This window comes from Cibotium barometz, chromosome 17 (genome assembly GCF_041138505.1).
Source record: "Cibotium barometz isolate CiBa-2024 chromosome 17, ASM4113850v1, whole genome shotgun sequence".
In the NCBI taxonomy this organism is placed as follows: Eukaryota; Viridiplantae; Streptophyta; class Polypodiopsida; order Cyatheales; family Cibotiaceae; genus Cibotium; species Cibotium barometz.
Window position 1 is genome coordinate 8,196,829 of NC_141062.1, and position 12,395 is coordinate 8,209,223.

At 38.5% G+C, this 12,395-nt stretch overlaps 1 protein-coding gene and 1 non-coding gene across 2 annotated transcripts; both read left to right on the forward strand.

Annotated features, from left to right (window-relative positions):
• Window positions 1-1,668: 1,668 nt before the first annotated feature.
• On the forward strand, window positions 1,669-1,775 carry LOC147629641 (U6 spliceosomal RNA). The gene has a single exon (XR_015267805.1). It is a non-coding gene; the product is annotated as a U6 spliceosomal RNA (small nuclear RNA).
• A 542-nt stretch (window positions 1,776-2,317) lies between these two features.
• LOC147629642 (uncharacterized) lies at window positions 2,318-3,296 on the forward strand. Its single transcript, XM_086811146.1, has one exon. The coding sequence runs from the start codon at window positions 2,515-2,517 to the stop codon at window positions 3,112-3,114; it is 600 nt and encodes a 199-aa protein (XP_086667272.1). The 5' UTR covers window positions 2,318-2,514; the 3' UTR covers window positions 3,115-3,296.
• The last annotated feature ends 9,099 nt before the right edge of the window (window positions 3,297-12,395 follow it).

Genomic DNA, 12,395 nt, shown 5'->3' on the forward strand with positions numbered 1-12,395 from the left:
GTAGCTCAAAGGCGAGACCTAATGACACGTGATTCACCAAGGCTAAGTTAAATGACTTGAACAACTATCCATTGAGGATGATTAACACTTGCAGATGAAGAAATTACACAATTAGCTAGTGGTCACTATCCAGTGGTAAGCCTTGCCTATCTCTCAATTAGTTGATCGAATATTTTCTATTATATTGGTGTATCTAAAAAGATCTCTAGAGTGACACTATGGAAGGGTTACAAGTACATCATGGAAGCATTAAACTATGTCATCACATATACCCCTAACAATACCCTTGAGGGACATTCTAGCTTAGACATGATAATCATTTAGACACCAATGGTAGGGTAATGCTTTTGCCACTTGGTTTGGGAGACATACATTGGATCAATAAGAAGCAACTAACCACATCACTGTTGTTAATATAAGCTAAGTACAAAGTTGCATGTTTTCCATCTTGCCAACTTTGTTAGAGATGGAGCCACGGGTATTACATAGTGAAAAATAAAGTTGCACATCCATTTCTCAAAGAATGTGGCACTCTACACTTGAACAAGGCATGTTGAGATTAAATCGCACTTTATGATGGATGGAGAGGTCTCAAGATGGCAATCTAGTGCCGCTCAATAATAAGATATTTATCCTCAAGTGGTCATTGCATGGGGGTGTGTGGGAGATGTGGAGACGAACGTGTAGAAGTCAATGCTCCATTGTGAGGAGTCACTATTTTGCTTATCTAGAAGGCCCTGTTTGAGTAGTCCAGCTCTTGGCATCTCAGTTTGACAAGCACCCATCTTTGAGTAGTCCAACTCTTGGCATCTCAGTTTTGACACTAGATAGGGTCATTTATAAGGCCCTCTTCATGAGACAAGAACCCATGTTTGAGTCATTTATAAGGACCTATTTATGACAAGCACCCATGTTTGAGTACTCCAACTCCTAGTTTCTCAGTTTTAACACTAGATAGGGTCACGTGTGAGACCAAGATGACCATGATGGCAGCATGGCTTGCTATCAAATAGTAGTATACAATGTTGTACTACTATTTACACCCAAAGAGAGAGGTTTACATCGTGTATGTGTGTGTGTGTGTGTGTGTGTGTGTGAGAGAGAGAGAGAGAGAGAGAGAGAGAGAGAGAGCTACTTTATTATGGCTTTCCTCCATTGCCAATGAAGTTGGATGATTTAAATGTAATTTTCTTGTTAGGTAGTGGTGTTTTTTGTTGTGCACATTGTTTAGCTTGTTAGACTTGTGAGCAAGTGTGAATCAACCTTATTAATGAAAGCTTGCAATGATACTAATACATTATGGGTTTTTAGATGTTGTTATGATTATGCATATGGATTTTGGTTAAATGGGTATATGTATTATATCATTATTGATGTGTGTGTGTGTGTGTGTGTGTGTGTGTGTGTGTGTGTGTGTGTGTGCACGCACGCGCGTGCATGCATGCACATGCACGCATGCATTTACATACATGTAAACTTGTTCATTAGTCCTTACTTCTTTTGTCTCTATGATTGCTTCTAAATGCATCAGATGCTTGTCTATTGAATTGTGAATCTACTTTTATTTGTACTCATTCATGAGCCATGAGGTGATCCACTTTGCAATGGTGTGATATCATGCCATCACTTTAGAGATGCATAATGATGGAGAAAAGAAAGCATTGTGTTGCCCCTTTGTGGGAGCATTTGTTGATAAAATTGGAATGATACGGAGAAGATTAGCATGATCCCTATGAAAGGATGCTACGTAAGGATGACACATACAACTCGAGAGAAGGTCCTTTTTAAAATAAAAAAAGTACTGTTTTTGAGATAGGATGCCCAAACCAATGTCCATGAAAAACATTTTTTATAACCAATACAAAAACCTTCTACATGCAAGATATCAACATAAATCAAAAATTCAAAAAACATAAGGTTGAAAAACCTTCAAGTGCAAAACTATTTACAAAAGACTTTCAAACCTCCCTTAGTCTCATTTCCTATTTAGCATATCACATACCATGTCCCAGAAGTGAAAACCCAGCTACATACACGCAATCAACATGTTTGTTTTTAAGAGATGGGCCACAAAACATTGCACCCCTAAATTTCACAATTTCTGAAAACCTTTGCTTAGATCAAAATTCTCGAAATTTCCCATTCACGTGACTTTTGCTTTTTCTGTTTTTTTTCTCAAGAAATTGGTCCGAGTGGATCAAACTGAAGACGTGGGTACACAAGGCCGGTAGGACATGCAAGTGACAAGGATTCCAAAAGATCCACCCACCTACACATCGTCTTTTTCTTGAAGGCATAGGAAAGGGGGCCATCCACACTTGTTGTTGACACCTTTAGCTTTTCTCCTACGCTAATAAGAGCCTCCATCTGTTGCCCGCCTTCCCGAAGCTTGCGTGTGCAAGAAGAAGAAGAAGAAGAAGAGAGGCGGCTTGCTTCCTGATGGACTTGTAGCCAGCAGCCAAGCTCAACTCTGTCTTAGCCTCTGGATTTCTAGCATTTCCCCAAGAGAGAGCAATGGGCAAGGGGGAGCACTGCCACAAGAAGCAGCAGAGGCAGCAAGCAGCCTGCATACTCTGCACGGTCTTACTAGTGGGTATCTTGATACTTCTCATAATTCTCTACTTCACTCTCTTCCAGCCAAAGGACCCCAGGGTTCAAGTCCCAACCATGCAACTGCTCTCCTACAGCACACAAGGGAACCCCTCCACAGCCTCTTCTGTCAGCCTGAGCTTGAACCTGCAAATCTCAATGTACAATCCCAACAGGGCTGATTTCTCCATAGAGGATGGGAGCACAGCTTGCTTGTATTATCAAGGCGCACAAGTTGGGTTTACACCAATACCCACAGGCAGCATCCCCTCACAATCATTCAGCACAGCCTCTGTTGTTTTGAGTGTTTCTAACCCCATTGAGTTGAATACAGGCTTGTTGGCCGCAGAGGGAGTCCTACCTGTCACCACTGCAGTCACCCTCATCGGCCACGTCACCACGGCCAACATCTTCTCCCACCACTCTGAAGTCGTCTCCAAATGCAAGGTGGATGTCTCCATGAACTACCCTCGAGGTTACATTCAATCCTACACCTGCCAACGTAGCTACTCCCTTGATGATTGATTCATGCATATAGTCTCATAAGGAGCAAGGACTGTCTATTATTATTAACATCATCAAGCACCACTAAGTTCTCTTGCTCTCCTAATCTCTTCTACTACTCTTCTCAATGAATTAATGGGGACTGTATTGTGCTGGTATTAATTGTACATCTCTTTTTTTTTCCCTGCCTTGATTAAATTGATCTTCTTTTGTTGGTTGGGGGGGGGAGGCTGGGAGGGAGTTGTGTGTGTGTGTGTGAGAGAGAGAGAGAGAGAGAGAGAGGGAGATTGATCTTTAGTGTAAGGCTCTGCTTCTGATTGAGCCTCCCCACATAACCATTTTTTTCTAAAATTTCTTTTTTTTTTGGTTGGAGCCTATCATTACTTTGGAAAAAAAAGCATGTTGGCTGTATTTGAGTAACGTTACTGGTCTTTTCCACATTGCTTGAACATCACACAGCTTGCTGCCCCTTGAAGGTTGGACATCTTTTTGTTTTTTCTTTTTTTTTTGGCCAAGATTGATCTCTTTTGTTTTTTTTTCCCCCTCCAAGCGAAAAGTAAGATTGATCTTTTCATTTTTGGTGATAAAGCTTGAATTTAAGTGTAAGGCTTTGAGCCTCCCCACCACAAACGCATTACCCCTACATATTTTTAAAAAGTACATATATATAACTCTTGTTGACTGTAATGGAGAACCTTCTAAATCATGAATTTCCTTACAAATCATGACTGTCCTAATTGAATAATGTCTACTTTTTTTTTCCATAAGCGCGGTGAATTGAATTAGAATAGATGTAATTTTTAATAATGTCTACTTTTGCTCCTCTTTAATTTGATCATGCATTTAATCACACATTGTAATCGTCTTTTTTCCTTTCAAACTTCAAGCTCGTGTACGGCCCTTGGCTTCAAAACACCTCATGTGGTACGTTGGGATTTCTTTTTTTTTTTTTTTCAATAAAAGGCATTTTCATTACTGAAAAAAGACAATACTGGTTACAAGAGTCGGAGAATTAGCTATGGCCATACGTTGGGATTTCCACATCTCCCCCCAACCCATCAATTTAACTTTAGTCAAGCAATTTATTATGTCCTCTTGGGCGGTAATGACCGTATGTACATTTTGTGAACCTACTTTAAGGCCTAGAAAAATGTGAAATTATTTCAAGTTATATTCTATGGCCACAATTTGTATTATAAAATTAGCCACACAACGTGTTGCCTACCTTACTAGTCCTTGGGATGTTAGGTGGCCCTTTAGAATGATGATGGGTCGGTGAAAGGTTCCTTACTACTTTTTGGTGCATGTATGATGTCAATATATTATCACTTTTTCAAAGCTTTTTGCCTTGAGACTTTTGTAGTTTCTCTATGTACGAAACAATGAAACAATGTGATCGATCACCTAACCTTGTCCTAGGCTCTTGGAGGTTTCTCTATGGATGAAGTATCATGTTTCACCAAACCAAAGTCCTCTCCAGTGAGGACTCTTTTTGAAAGAGACATGTATTGTATTACCTAGACTAGACACATTGGGTGTCTTTCACATTTATTCAATTGACAAAGCATGTCTATGTTAGCATCTACTACTTTAGTTTAGATTTTAAATGCATTACTTTGCCAACCTCCTTTACATGTGTAGTCTCATCTCTTTTCTTAAACCATGTCCATCAAAATTCGTAAGGCTTCATCAATCATGTGCCCCACCCCCTACCTACCTCCCACCACTCGTCCGTACACGTGTGGTACAACCTTGTCTCATATATATGTACTCCACACACTAACCGATTTTTAAGCTTAAAAGATGTTTACATTCCATAATCATGTGGAAAAGTTTATGATGCCATCATTGCAACCAACACAAAAATGTGATCCTTGCCATCTCCTTCTCAAAATCTTATTTATACCTTTTCTATTTGTTGTTGAAAAATTTCCATCTTGATATGTAATTTTTATACCAAATGTAACTTGTTAGGTTTAAGGGTAACTTAATTTTCTTTATGTTGTACTTATGAGAAGGTGAAAGTAAGATTATGTTAACCTATTCTCATTAATGTAGGCACTTAACTGCCAATGTACTCAAATATAAAAGATCACTTTTCATTTATATCTTTTATATGTTGTAAAGCGCTCTTCAGATACTATCAATTACGTAAAAAAGCCTTGTTGCTAGTCTTACGTGCTTTAGGTCACTTATTCATGTGTGGTGTAGTAAGAAAAGGCTTATAAAGTATAAAAGGCAATCTCTTATATGTTGTAAAGTGCCTTGAGATATTGTCCATTACTTATAAAAGCCTAGTTGATAGTGTTTGTGTGCCTTAGGTCACTTATTCATGTGTGGCGTAGTAAGAAAAGGCTTATAAAGTATAAAAGGCAATCTCTTATATTTGTAGCTCTATCATTCCCCATTCATGTAAAAAAGCTAGTGTTCTCTCTACTCTCTTAGTAACCGTTCGTTGTGCTGGATTGGATGAGGATTTTGGGGCATCCTTTGCTAAGATCATCTTAGTTTCTTCTTTTGATCATTCTCCTCTTCTTTCTTCTCAATATATATTGGGTGGTATAGCATAACATAGCAACATTGTCTCATGAGGATTTCCACTACAAGCCTCTCGGAGAATGGTTTCCCCACCCATCATAGGAATAATTTCATCCTTGTGACAAAAAGTGTCGAAGAAGCACAACAAATGGGTTGTCACCATCTATTTTAGCCACATGGTCCACTTACCACTTGGCCAATGGACTTTGAGAATTATACTCTTTTTGGGTTATAAGGCATAGCATTTCACAAGAAGGTTAATAAGACATATGGAATAGGGGGAAGCTTAATATGATTTTATAATTACAACAAGCTTGGCCCAAGATTAAGTGAAGGCTTATATGGAGATTTTACACATCTTTGGTCTTATGTGTGTGTGTGTGTGTGTGTGTGTGTGTGTGTGTGTGTGCTTTCAATTAAAATCTTATTAGCCTTGCCAAAACATGTGTCATCTTACAGCAACAAAGTGCAACTTCTTGGTTATCAGTGCACTAGCCTGTTATCCAGATCATCACTCTGTTGTTGTCGCACTAGAGAGCTCCATAGCCATGGGGTGTGGAGGAAGAGCTTGAATCACCTTGATGGAGGTGAGAAGAAGGATTCCTACACTACGGATCTCACTCACAAGAGGCCAAAAAAGAGAGGACTCTCATGCAAGAGAGAACCTACAACCCTACACATCATCAAGTAAGCAAGGATTTAATCGGACTCATGCAAGAGAGTAGGGAGAAGAGGGAAGAGATCTCACTAGAATTCTATTTGTAAGGGGTGTGCATTGCTTAATGTCCAAATTATCTCATATTCAAGTGGCTAGTGTTCACACTTGACATATCATAGTTGATTGATCGAGTACTGATGAGAGAAGTTCGATCAAGTTTGTGAAGCCATGGGATGCATTGACCAAGATCTATTCATTTGGACTTTGCCCTTTCTTGAGACACAAATGTCTTCTTGGTAGCTTCTTTGAGGATGTAGACTCCAAAAATCTTCATGTTGTTGAAATTTTCACTTGCTTACTCCATGGGCAGCTTCAAGAAACCTCCAGGCCTTCCATTAAACCATTGAACAAGGAAATCTCATAAATAATATCTCCCTAAGATAATGAGTGTGCTAACTTTCCAAAATCAAAGCATAAAAATGCAAAAAACCCTTATCAAATGAACCAATGTGAAAATCTACTCTAAATCCTAAGAACCTAGCATGGCTCTGATACCATGTTGAGAATCTAAGGTGCTAAGGGATATGCTTGGTAGAGTGTTGTAAATAATATGAGAGATTAGACTAGGGATGCTCAAAATAATAAAGATGATCCATGATTAAGAGATGTGGACACCAATGAGCACACTCAACCAAATGTATTGTAATATGCTTACAGCCATACATAATCAGATGGTTCTAATATAGATAGCCTCTATCCCCAATAGTATTTGCCATGTGGCATTCTTACCCATGAGTTATCACCTTTCCAAGATAGCACCTACCCATGTGCTTATCCTTTCCAAGGTAGCACCTACCCATGTGCTTATCCTTTCCAAGGTAGCACCTACCCATGTGCTTGTCCTCCAACTTTACACAATTGATATTACCCAAAGTATACTTCCAACACTTCCATTCAATTACATAAATTTGTGACACAATTGATTTGTCTTGTTTTAAGGCTTGTGATGTAGTTGCAGGTTTCTCTATAGGGTTACCAACCATTAAGTAGCCACATTGATGCTATGGGAGAGACTTGCTCCATATTTTAAGAGGAGGAGGTCTTTCAATTAACTTGCATTGTGCTACCACCTTTGACGGACCAATTTTCTCTTGAGAGGTTCGAGGCATCAAGCTTGATTGGTGAAGTTATGGGGGAGGTCAAAGTATTGCACTCATGTGAGACTAGTTCTTGTAGTGCTTACAACTTTTTCGGATGCAAAGTCTTGTGGTTCCACTCTCATAAGGGATGGTGAGGTTTTCTTGAAGAAGGTCTTATAGAAGGAAATGCCACTTTTAGGAGTAGAGGAAAGATTGAGATTTTGTTTGTCCTTATCTTTCACATCACAAATTAGGTTCTTGTGAATCATGAGAGGTTCTTGTGAGTCTACTTGCACTTTCTTAGGCAACCACACCATTTGAGTTGATGAAGTAGATTTTTGCAAGGTTTATGTTGATGGTGATAGATTTAGACACTTCTCTTGTGTGAGAATTAAGAGCTCTTGCTCCTTGTTCTTTCCTCTATCTCTTATGTGAGTGAGTGAGAGTGAGTGAGAGAGTAAGTGTGAGCTTGAGGACTTTCTTCGCCACCTCCATAGTTTCTTTTCTTGCTGTGAGAGGGACTTGTCCATGCTCAAGCTATCAAAATTGTTCAGTGCAATGGAAGTTACGATTTGAGCTAGTTGCTATACATAGCGGTTTGAAAAGGCCTCCCTTGGGAAGATGAATACGGGCAAAATCTTAAACCTCACGACATATTAATCGATAAACGTAAACCTTAATCTTGATCTACGGGAGTGCGTGTACAATGAATTTTTATTATTGCTTTAGCATTTTGGGAAGAAACATGATTAACATTGGTGCTGCTGGTTGTTATCCTAGCCCGTGTGGTAGCTTTAGATACTTATCCAATTATTTTTTTAATTATGTGAGCTCACTGTGTGTAGTGAGTGGGAGAAGAAGATAAGGTTGGTTTACTCATGGATTTGAGTGGGTTGTTTTTTGTTTTGGTCTCGGGGGGTTCACTATATGTAAACTCTCTATATCACGTGTGTTCAAGGCCTAATTAAAAAACCCCTTATCTGTACATTTTTCATGAATAAAACATACCCTTTTTCTATTCAATCTATAAATATCCTCTTTAAATGGTACCCTTTTTCTATTCAATCTATAAATATCCTCTTTAAAGGGTACCCTTTTGTATCCTCTTTAAATGGTACCCTTCTGTATCTATAAATATCCTCTTTAAATGGTGCCCTTCTGTATGTAAAAAATGTATAAAAAAGGGATTAAAAAAACCCCTTTTATTGAACCCACGTGCTATGCTTAAGCCGAGGTTTTGGTTGTTTGTTTTTGTGTTTTTTATTTGATTTGATATTTTTGGGGGTAATGTGTGGATTAGATTTGTGTTTATTAGGTGTTTTATCATAAGGCTTGTAAAAATTATGGAGTTGAAATGTCTGTTTTTTTCTCTTTGTAAAGTTATGTGCAATAAACTAACATATATGGGTGAAAGCATGGTACGGTGTACCCATTTAGTAGTGTTTTTGGTAAAAAGTTGACGGGTACTAAGCATACTTTTAGTACTAAATAAAGATCCATGGCAATAAACTTTAGAACTCTAAAAAGATCCTCCCGCAATTCAAGGAATTTTAGACGTGCATGGTAGTTCGCTTCGACTTCATTGAGTGCACAATCTTCCCCGATTTGCATGATTCTCATTTTTCAGAAGCTCGTTCCTACTTTGCCACGACCACGCTTCTGCCGCTCCCCCCCTTTTGTCTCTGCCTCTCCCCCTTTTGTCTCTGTCCTCCTCCCTCTGTCTCTATTCTCTCTCTAGATATCTCATTTGTATGGAACATTCAATTGAGCCATGCATGTCTGTTGTGGGATCATCAAGTGGATATTGAAAGTGCTCAGCGTGGTCTTGCATTGTCTACACAGTGCGTTACTTCCTCAAACATTACTAGCAGTTTTGACAAAGAAGGACGATAAAAAATTCTTGGTAGGATTTTACGACATCCAGAACTACAAGAAATTGTGAAGAAGACAGTGCTTTCTAACTAGATGATTTCAGAGGCGATTGTAGAGAACATAAAGATATCACTGAGCATGGTCAAAGGTGTGGAAAGTGCAGATAAGCTAGCTGCAAAGAGAGCGGCACTTGACATGGTTGCTAACAATGCGGCAAAAAAACAATACAGTGATAGGAGAGTTGCTAAAGCCCTTGGTATCCAACCAAGAAATTTGAAGAAACATCGTACTGATGTACAAGCTAAACAGTTCAAATGGGTGGGAGAAGGTTGTAAACACAGGAATGATTGTCTAAGCGAAGAGGGTGTTCACTCTGTCATTCAATTTTGGACAAGTAACCCAAGGGTGTCTCCAAACAAGAAGGATGTCTGTAGGCAGCGAGAATAAGTCGAAAAAACTACAAAGTTCATCCCAGCCATTACTTGGAGCTTACCGAGGTATATCTACATCATTATTTTTTTCTTAGGAAAGGAAATCTGGCTCCTTAAATTGCTATCCAAGTGTAGACAAAATCTTGCATTAGAAGAGATACATCAATCAAAACTCCCTTTAGCACCTAAACTAATCATTGGCCAAGTTTTGCTTCTTGCTTCTACCAAACGAAGTTAAGGGCACTATCTAAATCATTATTATCTTCAACATGATATTACCTCTTTGATCTTCTTCTCCGAATTATTCAGATTATTAGTATGATTAGTACTAATAGTACTACTAGTACTATTAGTACTAGCAGTATCAACACTAAAACCATTGAAACTACTATTGGTAGTATCAAAGTTCATACTAACTCTTGATTTTGTAAATTTTTTATTCTGGTTATGTAAGCAGAATTCTTCATAAACGTCAAAGAATAATATCCCTCCATTAACATTGGCTTTTTGTGCTTTTCAGAGCCTGAAGCCTTATTTTGTTACAAACTTAAGGAGAGAAACACATGCTATTGTGTTTACCATACGAGGACCGATACAAAATCATTACATGGAGATGCATGTGATTGCTTGTGTATAGTTTGTAGGCCAAAATGAGGAGGAAAAGTGAAATGCCTATGTAGCCACGTATTCTTCGGTGTCAAAATTGTGGAGGTCAATAGTACGCCCAAAGGAAGTGTCAGCTGAGTGGCACAAGCTTGCATGCTTACAACAAACATGTAAGAACTATCCGAAACCTTTTTTTTGTCCTCGTGTGAGCTTGATGTAGCAAATCAAGAACTGGTAAAGTGGAAGACTTATGAGTATGTCACAGAGGACATAGGAAAAGGTCAAATAAGGAAACGCATAAAACAAGTCTACAAGGAGACACCTGCAAAGACATTATCCAATTGTTTTGGCAGCATTTGAATGTGTTCATCCCCCATAACTCTCGAAGTTACTGGCAAAATTCTCAATTCAAAGAATGTTTGAAGAATTTGTCAGATGATGTGGTGATGTTTGTTGTTGACTTTGTCGATAATTATACCTTCAAGGTGTAGAACAAAATCCAGTCCATGCATTGGTATAGTGACCAGTGTACAATATTGGTACAAATTTACTATTGGAAGGAGGATGGAAATTTAAAGAAGCAATCCGTCTTTTATATTTCAGATGATAAACAACATGACACGTTCGTTCAACATTGTTTTAAGCTTCATTATCAACGTCTTCTGTCTCAAGGACTGAAGTTTACAAGGCACTGGGTTTGGTCGGATGGAGCAGCATCTCAATTTAAGGCAGCACGACCATTTTACTTCATTGTTGCAAGGTGTGTGTTGGTCTATGTTACTACTATATGTGTTAGTTTGTGGTAGTACTCTGTGCTAGTCTGTGTTAGTTTGTGTTAGTACTCTATGTACTATGTGTAAGTACTATGTTAGTCTGTGTTGCTCTGTGTTAGTACTATGTTAGTACTGTGTGTTAGTCTGTGGTAGTACTCTAGCCTGTGTTAGTACTATGTTAGTACTCTGTGTTAGTTTGTGTTAGTCTGTGTTAGTACTATGTTAGTACTCTATGTTAGTACTCTGTGTTAGTTTGTGTTAGTACTCTGTGTACTATGTAAGTACTATGTTAGTCTATGTTGCTCTGTGTTAGTACTATGTTAGTACTCTGTGTTAGTCTATTGTAGTACTCTGTGCTAGTCTATGTTAATACTATGTTAGTACTCTGTGTTAGTTTGTGCTAGTCTGTGTTAGTACTATGTTAGTACTTTGTGTTAGTCTATGGTAGTACTATGTTAGTACTTTGTGTTAGTCTATGGTAGTACTCTGCGCTAGTCTATGTTAGTCTGTGTTAGTACTATGTTAGTACTTTGTGTTAGTTTGTGTTAGTACTATTTTAGCACAATCTCCGTATGTAAAAAATCAGTATTGTTCTACAATCAACAAAATTTTATTGTTTTGGTTATTATAGGTACTATTCACTAACCAACAGTCGAATGCTATGGAACTACTTTAGTACTGGGCATGGTAAGGGAAAGCATGATGGTGCGAGTGCTATGATAAAGCATGCTCTAACAGCTGAGCAGTTAGATGCAAATGATGCTAAGCTACAAAATGCCCATGATGTTATTGAATGGTTGACTTGGAAGATGGCAAATGATGAAAAGCAAATGTTTTTTGTGGAGGTGAAGATCAATGATGTCAACAGGCGCAACGTATACGGATGCTAAACAGTCAAGGTACTCGCAAAACACATTGTGTGTTGGGATTCAATCTCGCAAAGACCCTACACAAGTTCTATTTCAAAGTTTGTCATGCTTTTGTTCCTTCTATGTTGATGAATCTTGGGACAAGTGCATCAATCTAAGCCATCTACAACCATGGAAGTTGCATAAGTTAGAGCCTGATAGAGAGGACAATAATATAGTAGTTGTGGAGCAGGATGACATTGTCTACTTGGAGCAGAAGGACCAATTAGCTGATATGTTGGAGGTCGGACTACCTGGCAGTAAAGTCTCCTATGAACAAAGACAATGAGGATTACTACATTGTGCTATGCAAACAAGCCAAGACAGTCCTCTCAGAGCAAGTGAAGGATGGTTGGGGTAATGTTTTCAACATTGGA

What these genes read in the sequence shown, in the direction of transcription:
- LOC147629642 (XM_086811146.1), top strand. Translation starts at nt 2,515, where the DNA reads ATGGGCAAGGGGGAGCACTGCCACAAGAAGCAGCAGAGGCAGCAAGCA.